Source organism: Hippopotamus amphibius, chromosome 8, assembly GCF_030028045.1.
Source record: "Hippopotamus amphibius kiboko isolate mHipAmp2 chromosome 8, mHipAmp2.hap2, whole genome shotgun sequence".
In the NCBI taxonomy this organism is placed as follows: domain Eukaryota; kingdom Metazoa; phylum Chordata; class Mammalia; order Artiodactyla; family Hippopotamidae; genus Hippopotamus; species Hippopotamus amphibius.
The window spans coordinates 27,579,652-27,604,616 of NC_080193.1; the positions used below are offsets into that span (position 1 = coordinate 27,579,652).

The 24,965-nt window shown below is 57.8% G+C and overlaps 1 protein-coding gene across 11 annotated transcripts in view; it reads left to right on the forward strand.

The window, feature by feature from the left end:
- Positions 1-24,115: 24,115 nt before the first annotated feature.
- Positions 24,116-24,965, forward strand: part of FBRSL1 (fibrosin like 1) — an 85,675-nt gene continuing 84,825 nt past the window's right edge. For all 11 annotated transcript variants that reach the window (XM_057745818.1, XM_057745828.1, XM_057745819.1 and 8 more), the window contains exon 1: positions 24,116-24,634. In XM_057745818.1, the coding sequence (XP_057601801.1) occupies positions 24,356-24,634 (279 nt within the window). In that variant the 5' untranslated portion in view covers positions 24,116-24,355. The remainder of the gene's footprint in view (positions 24,635-24,965) is intronic.

Here is a 24,965-nt window from a genome sequence, read left to right on the forward strand (position 1 = left end):
GCCCTCATCCTGGGCTGCCGTCTGCCCAGGCTGACCCCAGAGTCCTGGTCAGCGTGCTGTCAGGACAGCTTAGCTCCTACACCCTCTCTGTCGGGTCTGCCGGCTCACCCGTCTCAGCCACAGAGCCCACACAGACTGTCCCTTTTCCAGAACATTTTAGAACATGGACACATATACCCACAAGGAAATAGCTATGGCTGTCTCATGAAGATAATTTCTGAAAGTGAAACCACCAGGTCAGAAGGGTCTAAACCACCATGAAATTGCTCCCGAGAAGGGCCAGGTCCGTGTAATTTATCTGCTGACTTCCGTGCTCAGCCCCTGTGCTAAGAGCCAAAGTGACTGCCCATCAAAGTAGCCCCATCTCTCCCGATCAGGGAGCCCTACTTGTCCCTGCACCCCCGGAACCCGCTACTCATTTGTATGTTTATGTGCGTGTTTATTCTTCCTCCGGAGGCTCCCGGGGTCTGGGGAGGGGGGTACCCTTCTGCCTCTTCCAGCTTCCTGCGGCTCCTGCAATCTCTGCTCTGGCTTCACGGGGTCTTGTCCTCTCTGTGTCTTCGTCTCTGTCTCTCCTCTTATAAAGACCCCACTCTTTGGATTTAGGGCCCACCCTAATCCCTTATGACCTCATCTTAACTTAGTTACATCTGCAAAGACCCCATTTCCAAATAAGGCCACATTCTGGGGTCCTGGTGGGCATGAATTTGGGGGGATGTTCCCCCACCCAGTACATCATAAAAACCAAAGTCCCTTCAAATGGCCTTGGAGGTCTGCTCCCTTAGCCCCCACTCCCCCCGCCGTGCTCTGGCCACTCATCCCCTCAGGGCGCGGCCAGCCCTCCGGCTTCGTGTCCGAGGAAGGGCCTTTGCATGGCTGTTCCCTCTGCCCTCCACCCCCATGTTCCTGGGGCCCGCTCCTCACCAAATCCTAACATCCTTCCTGGCCCCCCAAGGCAAACCAGCCGTCCTGCGGCTCCTCAGCCCCATTGCGAGGCACTGGCCCCCGTGGGGCACACAACAGGGCTGCGTGAGGCCACACGTCCCTCTGACTAGATGGCACTCCCAGGGCAGGGCTGTGTCTCTGCTCACGGGGGCACCCCAGGCGCCTAAGCAGCATCTGGCTCGTGGCCAGTGTGGAGGGGGTGGGGCCCCAGGCAGAGCCGGCAGCTGGCAGGTCCCCCAGAGCAGGCCTCCCAGCCCACCCTGCAGCAAGAGGGCTGATTTAATTGAATTCCAGAATCCCTGCACTAAGCCAGGAAATTTACACCTGCAATTTGTGGGGTTGAGCTGAGCAGGCAGACGCCTCAGGCCTTGTTAGACATCACATGGGAGGATTTACTGGGGCCAAGGGCACAGCCGCCCAGCTTAGCTCCACCCAGCCAGCCCGCCCGCGGCGGCTGGGCTGCAGGTTTGGGGGCATCCGCCCAGCCCAGCAGGCCTCAGGGGTCAGGGTGAGCACCCAGCCAGTCTGGGCCGTTCTCTCAGGCCCACTTCTTGGCCTGCGTGAGAAGGGGTTAAGGAAACATCTGTCCTGCTACTCAGTTGTTCCAAGTTCATCCAAGGAACTGAGCAGGGGACACGCTTGCCAGTTGGCAGGGCAGGACCGGAACAGGGCTCGGTCTGCAGAGTAACCGGCGTCCCCAGATGGACATGGTAGAGCCCCACGTGGGGGCACAAGGCTGGCGCCTCACCTTTGGAAGTCTCTCTCCCAGATCCTGGGCCCAGAAGGACCAGATACTCAGCCTCCCACCACCCAGGGAAGAGAGCCGGGCAGAGAGAACTGCCCGCACAAAAGCCTGAGGAGGCCACATGGCCGGAGCACAGGGAGGCGGGGGCCGAGGAAGCCATTTATAAAGACCGGATTTTATTCAAGTTGGGGGCAGCTCGGAAAAGAGGAAGGGATGCTGACCCGTACAGAGTCTTACCTTTTCTCTGCTCCAAGGCCCAGCGCAGAGGGCAGAGATGTGTCTAGGGGGTCAGCCCAGGCACGGAGCGGGCACCAGGAGGAGTCAGAATGGCTCGCTGCCCTCGGCACTGCATCGGCACACTGACAGGTGACACGGGGGATCGGGGCCATTAATTTGGGATAAATATTGGACGTTTGTGGTTTTACGGGTTACGGCTTTATAAAGAAAATTCTGGGTCTGTGTGTGAGCGTGTGTGTGTGTGTGTGCGCAAGTGTGTGTGAATGTGTGAGTGAGCATGTGAATGGTGGCTGCATGTGTGAATGTGTAGCCTGACTGGGGTGGGCTAAGGTGATGGTGTGTGACACCCCCTCCCTGAAGTTCAGAACAAAAGAACCATTAAATGCCCCACTGGGCTGTGGGGCATGGCCGCCTGTGTGCTGGCAGACAAAGATGGCCAGGATGCTGCAGACCCCTGCATCCAGACCCTGTGACATGTGACTCTCTTCCCATCAAGGTGTGGGGGGGTATATTTCCCCTCCCCCACAATCAGGGCTGCCCTGTGTCCCACCTGGATGGTCCGGGTCACGGAGTGTCATTGCTCGAGCCCCGGACCCAGACCTTGGGAGGCCCCTGCTTCCAGGGAGCCCCTGGGGAGGCCTCTGGGGAAGATGGAAGACCCAGGCTAGCCAACTGAGGGCTAGAGGGCACTCCTCCACCCCCCACACCCCCGAAGAGAGCCCCGAGCAGACCTGGCGCAGCACATGGGGAGGGGTGTCAAGCAGCTGAGGCCCGGCCCCCACAGGGAAGGTTCTCTTGGTGGGGAGGCAGGCAGCCCCATGAGGACGAGGAGGCCGGCCTCTCGTCGTTGCCTCCCAGAATGATGTGTCCAAGCCCTGACCGCCAGCACCTGTGACTGCAGCCTCACTTGGAAAAAATCTTTCCAATGTGATCAAGTTAAAATGAAGTCCTACTGCCACACTAATCCCCAGAACCAGAGAGTGTGTTACACGGCAGGGGAATGAAGGTTGCTAATCGGCTGACCTTAAAATAAGATGATCCTGGTGATCTGGGCGGGCCCAGCGCCATCACAGTGCCCTTATGTGGGAGAGGGAGGCAGAGAGGAGGCTGCAGAGGTGTCACCCCCGCCCCTGTGCGAAAGTCAAAAATGTCTCCAGTCACCCCCGGGGGGCAAAGTCACCTCAGTGAGACCCCTGCCCTGGCCTGACGTGTCGGCTGGGGTCCCCGCCGTCCACACACCCTGAGCCGCGTGGGGCTTGGCTGCTGGAGGCAGGGGCCAGAATCCAGACGAGGTGCAGATGAGGCGCCCTGCCCCCACCCCAGCGCCCCACGCAATTACTAAGCACTTACCACGTGTTCCTACTGCACTAAGTGCTTCACGTGGGGCCTCGGGTCTCTGTAGCCACCTGACAAATCACCCAAACTTGGTGGCTCAACCCAACAGCACTCGTTTCTTTTGCTCATGCACCTGCCAGGTGGGCCTGCCTCTGCTCCACACCTGGGCAGCTCAGTTGAGTGGGAGGACCCACTTCCAAGATGTGTGCCTTCACGTGGCTGGGGGCCAAGGGCCTTGGTTCCTCCCCGCGTGGCCTCTCCCCACACAGCCTCTCTGCACAGCATGGCAGATGGTTCCAAGTGCAAGCAGCCAGCGTTGCACAGCACGGCACACGGCCCCACCTGCACTGTGTACTGTGTTGGCCAAGGCAATCACGACGGCCAGCCCGGTGCCAGGGCAGGGAGCAGGCCCCGGAGAGCGCGTGGGTGGGGGGTGCTATGCCAGCATCTTTAGAGACTCACCTGTCACACGTGGATCATCCCACTGCAATCCTCACACCCCCATCTGAGGCAGACGTGTGTTCCTGGTGAGGAACCGGGGATGCAGAGTGGTCAGTAACTTGCCCAAGGCCACGCACAACGATGGCAGAGCTGGGATTGACACCCAGACCATCCATCCCCAGGGGGTGGACGGTCCCTCGCTACAGCTGATTGACATCTTTGGGACAATGGCCTCATTGTCCAGCATGACTCCAGCCATGAGGTTGAGGGGTGTCCCCCTGAGATCCTCATCCACCTTCAGGATCAGCGAAGGGGTGGGCCCAGGTCAGTGCTCACCGTCCATCAGCAGACGGTGACCCACGGTCCAGCGGCTACCGCCTCCCTCGGCATCCAGCCTCGCTTGCTGTTCGCCACAGAGTAGGTTGCCAGTTTGACCAAATATCCTGCTAAAATTCACACACGTTTCCCCGGCCACATTATACCCTGCTGGTCTAACACCGATGTGGTAGGCAGAGTCACAGCCCCCCAGAGGTAGATACCAGGTCCTAATCCCTGGGACCTGTCAATGTGTTACCTTATAAGACAAAAGGGCCTTTGCAAATTTATTGATTAAGGTTCTCAAATGGGGAGATTGTCCTGAATGATAAGGGTGGGCCCAGTGTCATCACAAGGGCCCTTATCGGCGGGGTGGGGGGGGGGATTAGTCAGAGAAGGAGACATGATGGCGGAAGCAGAAGTTGGAGGGACTGGCTCTGAAGTTGGAGAAGGGGCAGGGACCAAGGTGAGGGCAGCGTCTAGAAACTGAAAAAAGCAAGGTGAGGATTCTCCCCGGAGCCTCTGGGAGGAACCACCTGCCTAGACCTGACCTTTCAGGATGGGAATGGCGGGGAGAAGAAGGGCGCGTGGCTTTGAGCCACACGTCCACGTGACTTGCTGTGCTGCAGGAGAGCCCACCACCGTGACTGCTCCCTTCTCCGAGGGCCTCCAGGGTCCACTTTGGGGTCTGCCCAAGAATTGTGCCCAAGACTGCATCCATCTCAGAGATGTGAGGTCTCAGCCCCCATCCTCGCCACCCTTTTGGAAACTGAAATCTCACTTTGTTTGGTCCCTAACCTTGTCCCCTGGCTACGAGAGCTTTCCCTGAGCTGCCGGGTGAAGTGCAGAGGATACCTCCAGGCCAGAGGTGCCCCTGCAGACGGCTTTGTGGAGGGGTTGGATGGCTCCGGCCATCAAACTGCATCAGTGCAATGTTTGCTGGGAGGGCTGGAGGGCCAGCCTTGCATCCTGTGGTCTGATGGTCACAGGTTGGGGGCGGGGAGGGGGGGGGGAAGCATTGGAGGCAGAGGCAGGGAGCCAGCCCTCCTCGGGGCCAGGGCCCAATACAGCAAACCTGGGGACCCCCATAAAGAGGACCTCCTTTCCCATGCCTCCAGCTCTCCCAGGCCACCTGCAGCCAGGCCACCTCATGGCCAACACCAGGACTGGCTTTTGGGGCAACATCAAGGTGCTGGTGTCTGCATCCTTCTTTCCTATTTGTAGGTCACACTTCGAATTTAAATTTTATCTGCATTTATTTACCATCATTGTCAAGGTATTATACGCTCAGAAATGAAGACTAAGATGGAACAAGATGAAAATGGGGGTCGCTCCCGACCTCAGAATCCCCGTCTCTCATCCCACTCCTGAGACGTCCTAACAGAGCTGGCTCTTGACTTACAGTGAAAGCAGCCGCACCTGGTGCTACACGCATCACTCCTGTATTTACGGATTCATTTCTCCCTGGGGTGAGGGACCCCTGTCCTCCTGAGTCCCAGCTGTCTCATTTATCATCTGGTGGGCCCCAAAGATGTGTCCATCCAATGAGAAGGAGAGGGGACACAGAGAGGTGGAGGTGATGTGACAATGGAGGCAGAGAGGGGGAGAGGTGGTCCACCAGCCCGGGGCACTGAGGATGCCGGCAACTCCAGGCACAGAGGATGCCTGGACTTGATTCGCTTCGGAACCCCCAGCCCTACGACCCCGATCCCAGAGTTCTGGCCTCCAGGCTGTGAGAGGATAAATTCTGTTGTGTTCAGCTCCCAGTTTGTGGTCACTTGTTGTGGCCGCCCGAGGTGACCAGCCCAGCTGAATGGTGGTGGGTGCGAGCTGGGTGGAGAGCAGATACAGAAAATGGTGCAGCCATGTCTGGGTGATGGGCTGCAGGGTCTGCACTGGAACATTCTTTCAGCTTCTCTGTGTGTTTGAAAATTTTTCATAACAAAATGTTGGGGGAGGGACTTCCCTGGTGGTGCAGTGGTTAAGAATCTGCCTGCCAATGCAGGGGACAGAGGTTCAAGTCCTGGTCAGGGAAGATTCCACATGCCACGGAGCAACTAAGTCCATGCACCACAACTCTTGAGCCCACGTGCCACAACTACTGAAGCCCGCACATCTAGAGCCCATGCTCCGCAACAAGAGAAGCCACCGCAATGAGAAGCCTGTGCACCACAGTGAAGAGTAGCCCCCGCTCGCCACAACTAGAGAAAGCCCACGTGCAGCAACGAAAACCCAACGCAGCCAATAAATAAATAAATTCATTTAAAAAAATGTTGGGGGTGGGGATGAAATGTTAGAAAAATAAAAATCTGTCTCTCCCCACCACCACTTAACGAAATCTGAATAAATGTTTAAAGACCAGAAGTATGAAGGGCAGCTGAACTCTGGCCAGTGGATCCAGGCCACCCAGAAGTCCCCCTGCCGCCAGTGCAGAGGTCGCGCCCTCCCCTGCTCCCCCCAGCTCTGCCTCACCCGCTTCGGGTCACCTGTCCTTGTGAGGCCTTAGCAGGAGGACCTTATTTCCCTCCAATGTGTGAGGCTGGACATTCTTAGGGACAGAGGGCAGGGACACGTCCTTCTCCCCCTGTGGCGGCCGCCCTGAAAGACCTGGAGCAGGACAAGCCCGTGCATGGGAGCAGGGCCTCTCCCTGCCCGGGCTCTGCCGGCTGCCGGTGCCCAGAGCAGGGCCTGACACACGGGCCACAGTCAGCACTTGCCCATTCAAGTGGCCAAGTGAACAGCAGAGTCAGCCACCGCCCCACCGTCGCCTCTGTCCCGAGGACACTGTGGTGGACACACGGCATCTCACAGCCATTTAGGTGAGTCCCTGTCTCGGGCAGAGAAAATATCTCTTAGCTCTTTTCATGTCATTGCTGTTGTTATTCAAGCAGAGTAAATACCACCAGCCACCAGCTGGAGGCTGGCCTCCTGCCCGCCGCCCTGAGGAGCTGATGGGCCTCTGCCAAGAGAGGCTCTGGTCCTGTCCCCTCCCCTTTGTGGTCAGCCAGGAAGCAGGACGCAAGCCTCTGCGTGGACCTCAGCACCACGGCCTCCTGCTGAGTGATCTCAGGCGAGTCGCTTTGCCTCTTTGGCCCCCATCTTCACTGTGAGACGGGTACAGCACCGCCAGCCTCGGGGGCCTCGTGAGATGAAGGGCCGTGGAGAGCCTACAGCTAGTCGAGCAGCACTGGTGTTGCTGTTGCTCCAATGGCCACCTGGCGTTAGCCGTTTTCTCCTGGAACAAAGTCCATGTGGGGCTGAAGGAGGGGAAATCCCTGTCGAGAGACAGGCTACACCCACACAGACAGATCCAGGTCTTATTCCTGGGCCCTGGGTAAGTAAGCAAGATGCTCGGGAGGGGCTTGCACCCCAGAGAGGAAGAGGGCAGGAGGAGGTCTGGACCACCAGAAGCTGGGAGAGGCAGGCAAGATCCTCTCCTGGAGCCTCTGGAAGGAGCTTGTCCCTGCCCACACTTTGACTTTAGACTTCTGGCCTCCAGAACGGTGAGAGAATGCATTCCTGGGTTTCTGGTCTGTGGTGCTTTGTTGCAGCATCCCCAGGAAACAAGTGGGACACCACAAACCTGCCTCTCCCGCAGCATCCCCTACTTGAGAGATGACTACTCCTTTCGGGTTGCTTAGGCCGGTAGGAGAAACCTCACGCCTTCCCATCTTCCTGTCCTCCCATCTGCGTCCAGTCCATGGGCATGTGCTGGCGCTTGCCCGGCAGGTGGGTGCCACTGTGCTCAGTGGGCCAGGGGCATGGTCTCGGTGCAAGGATGAGAAGGACTCACCCCGAGGCGCCTCCCCAGACCCTCCTCTGCTGCCTGGGTTTGCAATGGCTTCAGCTAGCCTCCTGCCTGTATTCATTCATCCATTTGTTCTTTCATTCATTCGTTCATTCATTCATTCGTTCGTTCATTCATGTGTTCATTCATTCCAGGAATTGGCTCACAGGATAATGGAGTCTGGAAGTCCCACATCCTGCAATCTGCCAGCCGGCGGCTCAGGACAGCGCGTGTATCAGTTCAGTCTGAGCTCTGAGGCCTGAGATCCAGAAGAGCCGATGGTGTGCACCCCTGTCCAAGGGCAGGAGGAGGTGAGACGAGATGTGCCCAGTTCCCCGTGAGGCAGGGAAAAGGGGCGCATTCTCCTCCCTGTACCTTCGGTTCTAGTCAGGCCCCACCAGATTGGAGAGGCCCCCACACCCGGGAGGCCTCTGCGGTAGAGGCCGCCACTCAGATGCTAATCTCTCCCGGAAAGGCCCTCGCTAACCCTGAACAGCACTGCGTGTGGGCGCCAGCGGCCAGGCAAGCTGACACATGAGGCAGCCACGACTGGCGCTATCCCCACCTCTCCCACGTCCCGGCTCTCACATCCACCCCAGCACCCATTTAGCTTAGAGGCAGTGTCATAGCAGTGACAGGTCCCTGCCCACACGCCCCACCACTTCCCCTCCAGTCTCTCCCCACACTGCCCACCCCAGGCAGCCTGCTCGCCCTCGCTGACCTTCCCTGGGCATCGCTCGCTCACTCCCTCACCTCCTCCAGGTAAGGGAGCGTCTCGGCCAGCCCCGCCCTGCCCTTTAAATACCCTTGTTCCCTATCGTCTTCCTGCCGTATTTCTCTGTGTGACACTGGACAGGTCACACAGCAAGCCAACTGCGTGTGGCTGCATCCCAGGCCCAAAACAGCCACACACAGTGGGTACCCAAGCCGTGCAGCCTGAGGGAGTGAGAGCCAGAGCCCAAGGCACGGCACGGGGCATCCCAGAAGCCCCGCACCACGCAGTCACTCAGTGTCCCCCCGCCCCCACCATGGCCCGGCGCACAGTGATGGGACCCAGATGGCACCGATGGCAGTTGTAGCTGTGTGTCTCTGGCTTGTGGAAGGACTTTGTGTGGCAGGTAGCGTGTTCTGACCCTGCCATGGGGATCTCAGTCTGCTCCAACCTCAGACACTGAGAGACACCCATGAAAGCAAGACAGCTGTGCAGAGCATGTAGAGCTAACCCCCCCAAATCGAGAGCTGGCCTTTGTCCAGCTCTGGGAGGGACCCCAGGCCCTGGGCATCCTGTCTACTGGGAGCGCTGTCTGCGGGGCTGGGGCCCATCGGAGCCCCTGATGGGGTTCACAGTGGGGCTTTGGGCCAAGCAGCATCCACTCCCCCTCCGGAGGGGCTGGACCCCAGGGGCAGCCATGCGGGCCCCGCAGCCCCGGTAAAGACTGGGCAACGAGGCAGAGCCCCTGGCTGGCCGCACCCTGGGTGTGCTGTCACACGTCAGGGCCCCGTGGGGAGGACACCGGAGGCTCACGTTCAGGGATCTCCAGGGTCTGTCCTGTGCCCTTCCCTCGGCTGTTGCAAACCCATGCCCCTTCCCTGCAGGGAACCGGGACCATGAGACCAGAGCCCTCGGGGGCTCAGGGAGTCCTCCCAGGGGGTTGTCCATCATGAGGGGATCTCAGGGAACTTGAACTTGCAGTCAGTGTCAGAAGCAGGGGTCTTGTGTGCACTGGGCTCCCCTAACTTTGAGAGTGGCTCACTCTCACAGAATAACCAGCACAACCGCTCCCCAGACTCACACGGGGGCACCTTCTCTGCTCTTCTTGCTGCGTCCTGGCAATGAGGACAGCGCCCAGCCCGGAGCAGGTGCTTAATCAATACTGGTTGGAATCAGTGAATCGCCCGCTTGCGTGTGAGGGTGAGGCGAAGCGGGGGCGCCTTCCAGATTCCAGGAGTGCTGTCTGGGCCTGAGGACCCAGGCGCTGGGTGACCGTGACAGAGAGAAAGGCCATGGGGCGGGCTGACCTCTCTGCTAGCCCCTGGCCCCTTGCTCCTGCCAGGGAAAGCACTGGCCCTGTGGGAGCCGGAGGTGACCTTCCATCACATCTGTGTGGACGGTGGGTCCTTCCCAGGCTGCAGGGGCTTCCTGTTCCTGCTCCAAGGGCTCTGTCCTGGTCCTAGGAGCGCCAGGTGGGCTTTGATGAGCCAAGGGTCCCTCCGTGCATGGTCCGACCTTGACCCAGGCCACAGATCACACCCAGGGGATATAAACCAAGCCCGCTAGGTGCTGGGCCATCCACCTGTGCTCGCAGCCCCGCTCCCAGCGGTGGCCACGAGTGCACACACGGTCCCCACTGCCACAGCGGGGTCGGCTCCTCAGGCCTTCACCCAGTCCTCTATTTGAAGCCTCCCCTGCCCCGACCTCCTATTTAACTGTGACCTAAGCCCCCTGGGCCCCGTCTTTGCCAGTTCTCACCACTGACTGTCCCCCGTCTGACTCACTCATTGTGCCTCATTTGGCTGGGGGTTGGGGCTTGACTGGGGGCAGCCCTCAGTAGCAGGGCCCAGCCGGCTGCCTGGAGCACCTGCCAACCCCTCGATCCCTCGACCCCTCGACCCCCGTGAGATCTGCGTCAGGCTCCTGGCCTCTAGACTGAGGGAGTGCCTCCGGTGTGGTCCTCGGTTACAGCAGCCAGGAAACCACACACCCGGGGACAGTTGTGAGAGTACGTCCACCTCAGAGGCTTTGCCAAAATCAAATCTTGTTCAAACAACAGCCCAAATTCACCCTCTGACAGAGCCCTGGGTGGGGCTGGACAGACGGAAGTGGCTGGTGGGTGCCAGGAGCCTCCCCTGGAGCCACCCTCCAGGCCCTGGGCCATCCCCACCCTGCTGGCCCCCCGCCTGTGGTTGCCCGGAGGCTGTGGGTGGAGGAGGATTGCATTTGTCACATGAGCAACGTCGCTGATTAAATTTGCTGGGCTGGCTGTTGGCACGCCGCCCGCCGTCTCTCCCTGGTGGGCAGAGCATCTGTTTGACGTCGTTAAAAAGACGGTAATTGAAACATCCTGAGGACTAGATCCGGCGATGAGAGAGCGCAGCCTCCAAGGACAAAATCCCGGCCCAGCCGTTTAAGCTTCAGAGCCCCCGAGGGTGGGGTGTGTGCGGGGAATTAAAGCCCAGGAATAGAAACAGGCATCCTAACAGCTCCTGGGTACTAAGAACAGGGGCATATCATCCATCTGTGCTTTTCCTGGAATTTCTCTGCCCCACCCTTCACCATCCTGCTGTGGGCCCAGAGAGGACAAGTCAGGGGCTCCCTGCCCTCTGACCACCATTGAGTCCAGCCACGGAAGCACCTGCAGGAGAGCAGGGCGGGGGCAGGAGCGGGAGGGCCCCCAGCTGTGGCCCTCAACCTACCTGGACCACAGCTCCTGCAGGCACCCTGCCCACAGGGGGTCCCCTCCTCTCTCCCTCCGGTGTGTCTGTCTCACCCTCTCTGTTCCCAAGTCTGTCCCCTTCACTCCACCCTTCAGCCCCAGGTGGGATGGCTCTTTCCTGTGCCAGTACTGCCCCACCTGTGGACACCCATGCCCCAAACACACCTGTGTCCCTTTGCAACAAGGCAACTACGCTTCTTGTAAAAAAAAGTATTTAGTAGTAGCCATAGAGTTTGCAATGTACATTCACAACCAATCCAAGTCCACTTCCAATAACTTTACTGGGCTCCACAGGCATGTCAGCACCTTGTGACAAAACATGGCTGGGAACTTCCCTGGTGATCCAGTGGTCCCTGTGTTCCCAATGCAGGGGGCCGGGATTCAATCCCTGGTCAGGGAACTAGATCCTGCATGCCGCAACTAAAGATCCCACGTGCCACAACCAAAGATCCCATGTGCCGCAACTAAGACTAGTGCAGCCAAAATAAATAAATAAATTTTTTTTTAAAGAAAACAACATGGCTGGTCCCTACCTCCTCTTCACAGAACACTGCTCCATTCACATCCCCATAAGTATAACCACCCAATACATTGTGATGGCATCATTTTGAAGAAACTGTTATCTGTTAGGACAATTAGAACAAGAAAAAGCAAAGATTCTTCTGCCTTCATTTAGTCCTTCTCCAGCCCTCTTCTCCTCTGCAGACCTGAGTTCTGACCTAAATCATCCTCTGTCTGCCTGAAGGCCGTCATCTTGCACTTCCTTCGAGGCAGGTTCCTGGCACCTGTCTCTTTTCGATACCTTCCTCAAAGGGCCCAGGTGGGAGTGTACCTGAATGATTCCATTTCATTTAAACCTACAATTTTCAACAACCCTATGACATGGGCATGATTATTCATGTCCTATAGATGGGGAAACTGAGGCACGCACAGCGTTTGAGGTCATTCACCTACAAGACGTGAGCGTGACTTCAAAGCCAGGCTCTGAACCACCGCACCTGCACCCAGGAGACCCTGCAGGATCAGTGAGAGGTGAGCTTCAGCTGGTCTAGCCCTGCCTGGCCCTCCTGGGAGACCCAGGCCTCCTCCCGCCTCCTGGCAGCCCTGTTGCTAAGGCTAGCACTGCCGTGGGACGCGCCCTCCAGCCTGGCCGCTCCCTCATCCGGACACAAGACACGGCCTCACAGCCTCTGAGAGGCTCATGAAGTGCCTGCCGAGCTGGCAGCTGGCCCAGCTGTTGCCATGGAAAAGCCCAGAGCGCGTGGGCCGCCTGGCAGCCTGACACCCGCTCCCCTGGGACCCCCCAGCCAGGCTGCTGGCCCAGAGCCCGGAGCACACACATAGCAAGGGACCTGCTCCCACTAGGCCTCAATGAGAACAGCCAGGGGCCTTCCTTGGGAAAGGCGGGTGATGTCGGGCCCCTGTGCATCCATCAGGCCCAGGGGAGCCCCATTGTGGGGCGCTGGGCTCTTTCTGCCTGCTCCCCTCCCTCTCCCTTTTTGCTAGTGGCACCCCAGCCTGCTTTGAGGAGCAGCCTCCCCCTGTGAGTACAGTCTTAGGGCCCCGCCCTCACTTTGGTCAAACTGAGGTCTGGCCAGTCAGCAGGTATCACTCCTCCTCCCTCTGTCCATGTCACAGGTTGGTCCAGGTCTGGGTGAGTAACCTTAGTCAAACCAGTGATAACTCCTGGATCTGTGCAGACACTCAGCAAAGGAAAGTGGCTGGGCACAGAGCCAGGGAGACCCAGATGTGTCAGCCTGGGTTGACCTCTGGATCAAGCCATACCTGAAACAAGTATCCCTGGCACCTCCAATCGCCTGAGGTAGCACAGTTCCATTTTTATTCATGCCTGATTAGGTTGGGTTTTTGTCACTTTTGGTGAGAGTCCTCACTAACACTCTGGCTCCTAAAAAGATCTCTACAGGTGGGCTGTGCCCTGGCTCCATCTTGCCCCATCCCATGTGACTTTGAACAAATCACCCCCCAGGAGCTTCAGTCTCTATGTCATGAGGACTGCCACGTACAATGGCCCCTCTCTCTGAGCATCCTACACTTCTGTGCCATCAGGAGGACCCCAAAAGAATCTCCTTGTGACGTCAGCCTTTCCCCATCTTCAGAAAAATGTCAGGGCATACAGGGAACCAAGAAGGGCTGTGTTATCTCTTTAACAGAGGTTTGAGCCTCCTGCTTTGCCAGGGCAAGAAGAGCCATGTCTGTGCATAGCCAGCCAGGAAGTTCTTTCTTGTGCTCACCCTTGTGTTCCAACTTGTGCCCAGTTATTTGCCCTGGAACTCACTCCTTGCTCAATCCTGACAATGCAGGTGAAGCCTCCCAGGCTGGCTTCTGCCTGGGCTCAGCCAGAAGGAGCCTCGGGTGGGAGACTGTGTGTGCATCACCTTGGGTAGGAAATCACAGCCCTCAGCACCTCCTGCAAGGCCTGGCGTGGGTGTTCCAAGTGGGGCTCGAGGGACTGGGAAGGAGTCATCCCACATCCAACTCTGCCTTCTTGGAGGAAAATTCCACAGCTTACCCCAACTGTGAGCAAGTCCTCATGTGCCCCCAGCATACCACATCTATGAGAAGTGACGCAACAGAGAAGGTGAACCTGAAGCCTTCTTATTGGTCCTTCAGCAAAGGCTCATCCTGGCTCTGATGTTTCCAACGTGCTCTCCTGACTCTCCCCACGCAGGCAAAGCACTCTTGTCTGACATCTAGGCTGGAGACCCCAGTGACCAGAGACATCTTCCCTGCATCCCTCACCACTATCACCACTTCTGTCTCCACTTTCACTCTTAGGATGTTGATGATGGTGGTGGTGGTGACGATGAGGAGGAGGAAGTGGAGGAGGAGGAGGAAGATGGTGAAACAGGTGATGAAAAAGGTGATGGTGGTGGTGATGGTGGTGATGATGGTGATGGTTATGGTGGTGATGATGGTGATGGTTATGGTGGTGATGATGGTGATGGTGATGATGATGGTGGCGATGATGGTGATGGTTATGGTGCTGATGGTGGTGATGGTGATGGTGGTGATGGTGGTGATGGTGATGATGGTGATGGTGATGATGGTGGTGATGGTGACGATGGTGGTGATGGTTATGGTGGTGATGATGGTGATGGTTATGGTGGTGATGATGGTGATGGTGATGGTTATGGTGGTGATGATGGTGGTAATTTGGGGCCCATCATGCCTGGTTCATGACTAAAAGCTATGTGACTTTTGTCAAGTTACTCAACCTCTATGTGCTCTGTGTCCTCAGTGGTAAAATGAGGATAAAAAAGGACTGATCTCACTGGGTTGTTATGACAATTAAATGTCTAGATAAAACGACGGTACCATGGCAGTTGATGAGCACTCGATAACTGCTAACTACTATTGTCATTGTCATCATCCCCCTTGTCACAGTGTTTGATCAAGGATGGGCAAATAACCCACATGAGTCCAATCAGAGTGAACCCTGCGATTTTACTAGGACCACCTCAGTGGGGCCACTGTCCCAGTAGAGTGTGATCGGGGGGCTTCCATTCCAGGCTATTTTGTCCCCACCCCCATCCCCCAGAGCGTGAGTCTGGCCAAGAACGGGACCAACAAAGGGGACAGCAGAGCTGATGGAGGAGACGGGATCCTGGCAGATTGTCTAAAACCCTAGGTCAAGCTGCGTCTGCCCTTTTCAACGACGTGAATAAAGTTCTTTCTTTCTACATAAGCCAGTTGAGTTGGGTTTAGTTCCTTCACACAGAAAGGGCCCTGGTGGATTCTCATGGGCCTCTGTAGAGCCCTGAGGGCAGGTGATAGGTGAAGGAGGAGACTGCAAGGTCTGAAGAGTGAGGGAAGGAGGGAGAAGAGAGCGTGGGTCACCATTGTACTCTGTACAATTCCAGGAGACACCAGCCTTCAGCATTTAGGCTTCCCAGCCTGTATTTGGAGTGACAATTTTCAACCTAAATCTCTAAAGGTCAGCTCAGGTCAGACTAAGTCATCAATTCTCTGGAACTGTCTGACACTAGATTTAAAGACTAACCTGGACAAGCAGATAAGGAAACTCAGGGGCAACAAGTACCTGTGGAGACAGGCAGGAGCCAGGTGAGTGAAGCATGTAGGTGGAAGCTAATATGGAGTGGTGGGGACTGAGGCCAGGAAGTGCAGACTCTGACCAAAGGTGTTCAGATGCCTTGACCTTCTACCTGCCAAAAAAGTGAGCCCACAACAGAATTCAGATCAAGTTCGGAATCTTTGAAACAGAGACGCTGTGCCTTAAGCAGGGATGGTGTCTTATGTCTCCCACAGAGAGCCCGGGGCAGAGTGGGTGCTCGGTAAGAACACTGACCTGGGTTAACCCGAGACTCCAGACCTCGTGTGATCTCTGAAGGACCAGAAAATAGGGCTTCTGCGTATGAGTCCAGAGAGTTATAACCTAACAGCCGTTGCGTACTGACTCCTGCGTACACTCCAGTTCTCGTAAATGCTGTTGGAGGAACAGTTACTGCCTACAGATACCTGTGAGCCCCCTCACTTCCCAGCCCTCTCTTGTGTTTTGGGGACCCACGTGGCCGCTCTGCCCTGCATCACTTCAGGGCCACCGCACGATGAGGTGGGTCCTTCCCTTCCAGCTCCCTCTTACACACTGGGGCGACTGATACCATTCCAGGCGGTAGATCCTCCACTGGCTTGGGTCCCTGAATGACCATGTGAAGCAGGAATAAAACGATCTTGTGGGAAGCCCTGCACTTGCAGCTCATCTCACACCATAACCTAGCCTGTCAGGACTAAGACCTAAGTGTTTACAAACAGCTCAAGGCAATGCAGAGGGAGACAGCTCCAGAGCAGATGCTGCCCCTCGCCTTGGGGCGTGGATGTGCACCTGAGCCCCCATTCCAGCGGCTCCTGAGCCCCCCACCCCCGCCCTCCAGGAGTTTTTGCTCAACCTCCCTCGCGTGTCCTCCATACACTCCTCCTTCTGCCCAAGTCAGTGGAAGCTGAACTTGGGTGTCTTCATTTGCAACAACAGCCAAAGAAAACCTGACAAATCCAACATCATCCTGCTGGTCTCGGGGTTCTCCATAACCGAAGGTAAATTCTGGAGTTCCAAAGAGCTCAGGAAGTGTTTGCTGGATAAACAGAGAAACCAAGGGCAGCATGGGTGCCTGACAGCTGCCGGGGCCAGACTCCTCAGGGGCCGTTTCCTGCCTGCGGAGGTGGCAGGTGGCGTCAGCCCTGACTGAGGGGCAGCCTGGGAGGGAGTATCAAGCTTCAAGCACAGGGCACCCGAGAACCCAGGCCTCATCCCCGCTTCTGTGGTGTTCATGGGCTTTCAACAGGTAACAGGGTCATTTCGGATGCACTCTTTCCATCAGATGTGGTTGTGGCAGAAGAATCAAACTGGATTAAGCAAAAAAGGAATGTATTGAATCATGTGTATGTGAAGTCCATGCATAGAACTGGCTTCAGGTACAGCTGGATTTGAAGTTAAAAATGTCATTAGGAGACTTCCCTGGTAGCACATTGGCTGAGAATCCGCCTGCCAATGCAGGGGACACAGGTTTGATCCCTGCTCCAGGAGGATCCCCCATGCCGCAGAGCAGCTAAGCCTGTGCACCACATCTATGGAGCCTGTGTGCCACAACTACTGAAGCCCACATGCCTAGAGCGCGTGTTCCTCAACAAGAGAAGCCACCGCCACGAGAAGCCCAAACACCACAATGAAGAGTAGCCCCTGCTCGCCGCAACCAGAGAAAGCCCATGTGCAGCAATGAAGACCCAAAGCAGTCAATCAATCAATCAATAAATAATTTTTTAAAAAGAGAGATTAAATGAATCAACACAGGAAAAGGGCTTGGAGCCACATGTGATAGATAAGTTCTCAAAAAGTGATCGCTGTTAGTGTCCTCGTCAGCATTACCGCTGCTGCCCACCACATGGTGCTTGCTCCACGGGAAATTCCCCTGGCCCTACCTTCCTCTCCAGGTACTGTTCCACCCCATGTTCCCCTTCACTGTCACACTCATTGAAAGAGGTGTCTATGCTTTCCGACCTCACACCCACAGCCAATCAGCCACAGCAGAACCTGGTAACTTGGAGTATAATGACTTGCTAACTACCCACCTCCACTGCTGACTGCAGGCCCCGGCGGGCCAGGTCTGTGCCCCTCGAGGTCACCACTGCCTCTGTTGCACCTCGCAAATGTCCTGAAAGTCAATGCAGAACCAACAGCTGGTTCCCACAGGCTGGCAGAGCAGAAAAGTTTCAGTCCCTGACTGCTGCACTCATCACAGTCCTCAGCTATAGCTGGAGAGCTACATGGGGTCCTTTCTGAGCCTGGCTGCACGTTCCCTCCACCCTCCTCATCACCATCTGCATCAGTCAGCTGGTCCATAAAGTGCTCAGTAACAAACATCCCCAAGATCCCGGCTTCTTTGGACAGTAAGTCCATGTGGTTCATGTGCTTGGAGGTTGGCTGGACTGCTCCTTTCAGCTGGACTCACTCTAGGATGGGCATGCCTGGCACTGTAGCCAGAGCACTTGGTCCCGGATGTGTCTCACCCTCCCTATCTTCCTGGGTCCAGTGGGCTAGCCTGGGCACGGCCTCCTCACAGCCCTGGCAGAGGCATAAGAGAGCAAGTGGAAACACACAGAGTCTCTTGAGTCTAGGCTCAGAATAGGTGGGCACATGGCCTCTTCCATCCTTCCCATGGACCAAGGTGAGGTTGGAAGGGGGCCTGGGAGGGGGTGCTGATAGGAGAAGCAATGCCCCCCCTTTCGAGGGTAACAGCCTGTAGTCATTTCCTGTGGCCACATACTGGGTGTCTTAAAGCAACAGAAACTCACTCTCTCCCAGTTCTGGAGGCCAGAGGTCCTAGATCAAGGTGTCAGCAGGTCTGCGCTCCCTCTGAAGGCTCTGAAAACACTGCCTCTTTACTGCTGACCTGAACTTAGCAGGATGAGGCTCTTGCACCCCCACCTCCCCAGGTGAAGCCAGTGTGAGTCCAGCCCAACCTGAGGCCCAGGTACACATCTGAAGCTCAGAGCAGAGGAAGCCAGGCCAGCTTTGGGTTTCTGTCCCCTTCAAGTGGAAAAGCCCCAGTGGTCCTTGCGGCCGCATCCTCCCTCCCACAGGCTGCCCCCCCCCCCCCCCCCCCCCCGCTGTGCATATCACTCAGGGCCAGGTTGGGAACAGAGGGACCACGCAAGACAGGACCTCCCGGCCTTGCAAAAACCTCTTTTCCGAATGAGCCTCCCATTCCTCCTCCAAGGCTGGACTTGCTGGAAGATGCCTTCCAAGGAGAGTCAGGAAGCCAGGACTCCTGGGGCGCCCCAGACAAAGGACACTCAGGCCCCCACTGTGTGCCGGCACTGAGTCAGGCCCACAGCTGCTCTTCTGGTGCAGATGTGCCCATGAAGGAGAGGAGACCAAGACGGCAGGAGGGTGCCTGTGCCTGGAGAGGCCTCAGGCCCAGGGAGGTGCACTGTCTATGGGATTGGATGCTGAAGCCTGGCCTTCTGCAGTGGGCGGATAGGGTTGGCGGGGACAGCCCTACTGGGTATTGCCTGTGTGTCTCTAGGGTGGCCAGGAGGCTGGGCGGCAGCTGTAAAGATGCAGCGCCTGGACAAACCCAAGCACAGAGGGACCTCTCACAGCTGTCCCACATAGCCAAGCTCTTCCTCGGGGCTCCGGGAGCAGGCAGGAGATTGAGGAAGCCTCCAGGGCTGCAGCCCGGAGCTGCCTGAACCTCTGGGGGTCAGGGGATGGTGGATCCTGACTCTGTGCCTGACGGTGGCACGTCCAGCACCTTACAGGGCCCCCGAAGGTGAACTGACTGCTCTTGCTCTCACTTCTGCCTGTCAGAGCACACAGCGGAGGGGAATTCTGAGAAACGTTCCCACACAGCTGAGTCAATACAGCACGAAGCCACCAGCTGCACTTTGGGGAGAAGTGACACCTGAGTTAGGGCGGATGAAGCAGGAGGGTGTGGACAGAGCGGGGGTTTGGGGCCAGGACAGCTGGGCAGCCCCTGGAGCAGCAGTGGCTCAGAGCTCAAGCACAGAGCAGATCCTGAGGAGCAGGAATTGGGGGGGGCATATTTGGGATGAGTACACCCCAAATTTCAATCCCTTGATACCCTGCTCAAGACAGATTCTGGTCGTCCAGTGGTTAGGACTCCGCACTTCCACTGCAGGGGGCACAGGTTTGATTTCTGGTCCAGGAACTAAGATCCCATAAGCCACACAGCATGGCCAAAAAAAAAAAAAAAAAAGAGAGACAGCTTCTAATTTCAGGCACAGGCCAATGGATTGGTGTAGCTTGGGCCCCCTGTCCTGACAAATGGGAATATAGTCCCCAAATCTTTATTTCCTCTCTGTAGCAGGACCACATACCCACCCCCTGCCATGTGACTACAGTGCCACCCTCCCCCTGCACACTGGAGTGGCAGGTGTCAACTTCCTGCCCCATGGGTGAAAGTCTTGGCCAAGTGACTTACTTTGGATGGTATATGAGCAGACATGATGAGGCTTAAAGCATAGACTTTCAATGTGCCTGCGCGGTATGGCATGGCCCCATGAGTTTTACAAAGAAAATGCCTAAGGTAGCTCAACTCTTGCAGCCTGCATCCCAGAGAGAGACCTTTGAAACAGACCTGAACTTGACCCACTGTCTGAAGCAGAGCCCCTCCAGGAACCTCCAGCCCTGCTGGCAAGAAATAGCTGGTGTTCTAAGTCACAGAGATTCTAGGGGCTGTTTGTAACACAGCATTACCATGGTGGGAACTAAGACACCTACCCATTCCTTGGCTAGAAGAGGGAGGAGCATGTAGTTAGCTGTCCACCTTCTCAGACTGCATCCATGGAAGTAGGCTAAGTGTCCAAAGTACATCGAGGCGCTCTTGCCAGAAGGAGGTGGAACGGATGCTGGGGGAGGTTGAAACCAAAAGCATCTCTCACTGCAATGGAGCAAACAGCTGTTCACAGACATGGCACCAGGGGCTGGCCTGTCAGCAGGAACTCATTTTCTGGCTGTCACCCTACAAGCAAAAACTATGTTTGAACCCCAAAGGAGCAGCTGGCTGTGATGATTTATAGGGCCTGAATCAGATCTCTGAGGGAAAATTGAATTTTGAATACAATTCTATGTCAATTAACATTGCTCAGATCCTGACAGAAAAGCAGTGACCCTAAAGTAAAGCCAAACAGCAAAGAACGATGGGGTGACGGGCCACCCTGGAAGCAGATAATTTTCAGCAATGCCTCTCAGAGCTCCGCTGGGGAGGGCCCTCTGCTGTGAGCGTGACCAGGAGAGGGCCTGACTCTGTGAGTGGCAACCAGGTGAGGGCCTGGGCTGCAGGTGGTGGACCAGGTGAGAGCCTGGCTCTGTAAATGGTAACCAGGTGAGAGCCTGGGCTGCAGGTGGTGACCAGGTGAGGGCTTGGCTATGGGGGTGGGACCAGGTGAAGGCTGGGCTTCAGGCCACACAGCAATGGGCCAGCAGGCTGGGGGTGGGGGGGAGGCTTCTCTCTGGCAGCGTCCTGCCCTTGGGGAGGGTCCCATTTCCCCTATTGGACTGGGAAGGGTGAGTCCTCAGGGATGGGATGAGGCAGAAGGAGAGAACTGGCCTGGCTGCAGACCAGAGAGCTGAGCCCCAGGGGTCTGGAGGGAGCTCATGGGAGGGTAGAGAAGAGGGAGGAAATCAGGGTCATCAAGAGCCATGTCCTGAGGGTGAGTATGCGGGGGTGGGGGTGGCGGGGAAGGGGGGGAGGCAGAGCAAGGGGCGAAGGAGCCCATTCTCAGAGGCACTGGTTTTTGCATGTGAACAAGAGGGACGCGCAACCTGTGGTCCCCAGACCCACAGCCCCAGCTTGTTGGAAATGCCCCAGCTTGTTGTAGGACCAGGACCAGATGAGTCTCTGGTATGTTAACAAGCCTCCTGCCCTTGTGTGACTCTAGGTGAATGTTCAGACCACCCACCACCTGTGAGAGGAGCTGAAGTTGGAGCCCAGGTTCTAGAACTGCCCTGCCCAGCATGGTAGCCACCAGCCACAAAAGACTATTTCATTTCAGATTAAAGTTAATAAATAAAATGTACAATTCAGTTCTTCAGTTGCATGAGCCACATCTCAAGGGCTCAAGAGCCTTGTGTGGCCACTGGACTGGACAGCATAGATCTAGAAATTTCCCATCACTAGCGTGGTGTAGAAGCTACCTTAGCCACTGTTGGTGTCCACACTCCAAAGCCCCTCCAGGAAGAAGAGGGCAAACATCTGTGCAACCAAACAGGTCAAAATAAGAAGCACAGCAGCCCTGCCGCCCACTACACCAGCGGGGAGTGGAGGCGTCGGCGCTCAGCTCTGCAGGCTCCTGCAGACCCTGGGAGCAGGTGCAGAGCCCTGGGAGGGGGACCCACTCATTCTGTTATGATGTGAGTAGCTGGGGGGAAAATGAGCACAAGGGAGGCAGGTAGGCTTCAGCCTCTGATCACCCCACTCTGCCTCTCTCCCGGGGGGAGGTTCCCTATGCCCAGAATCCTGAGGAGATGGTGGCTGGTCCTTAAGGCACTGGCCAGCCACCTGGAAATGAACCAAGGGAGGGAAAACACCTGGGATGGGGGTGGGGGGGCTGCTCCCCAGGAGAGCTAAGAAACCCAGAGAGAAGTCCCCACAGGGGGTCTACAGAGACCCCATCCTTCACCCTGAACACACACCCAAGCATCTTCCAGAACAAACAAGCAGACAGTCTTTTCTACACTTGAAAACTTCAACACCAGAACCTGGACCCTCCCAAGCATTGTTCTAGGAGGGTGGGGAAGGGGTGACAAGAAAGGGCTATAGGAAGCCCCCTACAATTCCCAAGATCAGTTCAGCAGCCCAGCCTCTGAGGCCTCTGGTGTGGGGCCTGGGGGCCCCGCTGGGGATGGACAGGCAGGCCCAAGGGCCTGAATCCAAATGAAATCCTGAAGTATTTCTCCTGGGACCCCCCCCCCCCCACTCCCAACACACACATTTTCTGGCCTTCTGTCCTCAGAGGGGAATTAGGGTAGGAGGAATGCAAAGAAAGTTTTCTGTCTTCCTAACAAGGCTCTTAAAAATCAAAAGAGATGATGCTGGGGGAAGTCAGTTATAACAAAATCTGGAATGGGAAGGAGGGGAGTGGGACCCTACCCCCACCACAGGGAGGCTAGGAGAGGGTGGGGGGAGGGCCCAGAGCAGAGAGAGCCTGACAGGATGGGCCTGGGTGTACTGGAGGTTGGTCTGGAGGCCTAAGCTCCCCACCCCCTGTATCCAGAAGTTTGTAGAGCAGCTTTCCCAACTGCCCCCAGGGACAACCCTGGCCCTCCCTGCCCTGCACACACTGGGGCCCTGGGCTGGCTGGCTCCTTCTCATCTGGCAGGTCTCAGATCAGATTGTCACTCCTCAGAGAGGCCTTCCAGGACCACCCCATGCCCACTTCTATGACACCTCCCTATTCAGGTTTCTTCAAGTCACCCTTTGATATTACTTTATTTGGCTCTGTGTTCCTGTTCTCTCTCTCTTCTAAAAGGGCCATCTGTCTTATCGACTACTGCATCACAAACAGGGCTGGGATGTAGGGCATTTTGTAAATATGTGTTAAATGAATTAATGACCTTAAGATTTGAGGAAGCCAGCAGGCCCCTCCCCACCCACAGTCGTCCTTACGCAGTCTACCATGGGTGAAAGAGGAAGTTCCTCCTTATACCTAGCTTTCAGCTCTCTAGCTGCCCTTTCTCGTCAGTTCCTGCCATGATGCAGCCCTGGATGGGGAGTAGACCCTGCCGCCCAAATTGCTGTCTCTGTGCAAATCAGGCACCCCCAGGGCATCCCACCCAGAGGGGTGAGGTGGGGAACTTGACCCAGGAGAAGGGAGAAGGGACTAGGCCCCCCTCTCCTGTACTAGAACCCAGAGGCCAGGGTGCCTCGGCAAGAAGGGGTGGAGAGCACCGGGAACCGTGGAGGGGCAAGACCAGCCTGCAGGAAGACCCCAGGGAAGAGGGGCAGGAGACATGTGAAGAAGTTCTGGATGGGGGTGCAGGGTAGTGGGGGGCCGAGAAACCCTCACCCGGATTTCACACCAGTTTTCACACGCCCTCACTCTGGGCAGAGGCGGTCTGTCCCGGTCCACCAGTGAGCGGACTAAGACCCTTACCCGCCCCTGTATCAGGAGTGGCGGCGAGGATGCCCCACTCTTGGCCCTTGAATCAGGGGTGGGGACGAGGACGCCTCATACATGCTCACCCGCCCCCAGCTGAGGGGGCCGGGGGCGGGGTTGATGGTGATCGTGGAGAGGCCCCCACTTTTCTGCTCATGCGCTCCCATTTAAAGATTTTTTTCGGAATGAGGATGCGGCTGGGGAGGCGCAAAGACGACCCCCCAACCCCGCAAGTGAAAGAGAGGGCAGCGCTTCAGCTCCCCACACCTCCCAGGTGCAGGGACGCCTGCCCAGGTGTGCGCGGAGGGGCGGGAAGGGGCGCGCCTCCCAGCTCTCTCTCCCGAGGGGCGGGGTGAGGACGCGGTGGGAGGGGGGCCGGAGGGGCGGGGCGCGGCCAGGGCGGGGCGGGGCCGGGGCGGGGCGGGGCCTCAGGCGGGGCGATGGGGCAAGGGCGGAGGGGCAGAAGGCGACCTGGGCGGGGCCGGGAGGGGCGGGGCGGGGCCAGGGCGGGGCTCGCGTCGGCCCAGCCAAAGCTCCCACTTCCTCTGGCGCCGGCTGCCTGGCGGAAGTACGTCAGTTGTTATCCGCTCGGGGCGCCGCTGCCGCCGCCGCCTCACGAGCCCCGGCGCCTCAGCCTCGGTCCGCGCCCCGCCCGCCCGCCGGGCCTCCGCCCAGCCGTCGCCCGCCGCCAGCCGCCCGCCGCCAGTCGCGCATGGGGCGTGCCCCGGGGGCCGCGGCCGAGGGCCGCTGAGCGCCGGCAGCCCCGCCGATGCGCGCGGCCTCCCGCGCCGAGGCGCCCAGGCCGCGCCGGGCCCTGGGCTGAGGCCACCCGCGCGGCATGTCCGGCCCGGCCCGCCGCCCGCCGCCGCCCAGGGCCCGAGTCCGCGCGGTCCGCACAGAGCCCGGCGGTGCCGCGTAGCGCAGCGGCAGCCCGACGGTGCGGCCGCAAGGTCACCGCGCGCCATGGAGGCCAAGGTCCGCCAGAGCCGGCGCTCGCGCGCGCAGCGGGACCGCGGCCGGCGCCGGGAGGCGGCCCGTGACGCCCGCGACCAGAGCGCGTCGTCGGGGGACGAGCCTGAGCCCGGGCCCGGCAAGGAGAACGCGGGCCTGCCCCGCGCGCCCCCACCCCGCGCCGCCGCCGCTCGCCCCCCGCGCCGCCGCCGTCGCGAGTCCAGCTCGCAGGAGGAAGAGGTCATCGACGGCTTCGCCATCGCCAGCTTCAGCACGCTGGAGGCCTTGGAGGTAGGTGGGCCCCCGCGAGCATGCTGTCGCGGGGTGGGGAGAGGGAAGCCCCTGGGGCATGGGCACACCCACCCCTTAGGGCTCCCCAGGCTGCGAGGGCCCCGCGCGCCTAGCGGGTTGCTCCTGGAGGACCCGGCAGCCTACTGTAGGTGCAGGCGTGTTTGTGGCTTGAGGTGCTGGGGAGAAAAATCTCTAAATTACACTGTCCAAACTGGGGGATGTCTAGCTAGTCGGTCTTTTTTCAATTGTGTTTCTGTTGCCAAAATATCACTTGATCGGGCTCAGGATGTGCTAGGGAGGTGGACTCTGCTGGACTTGGTGCGTGATAAAA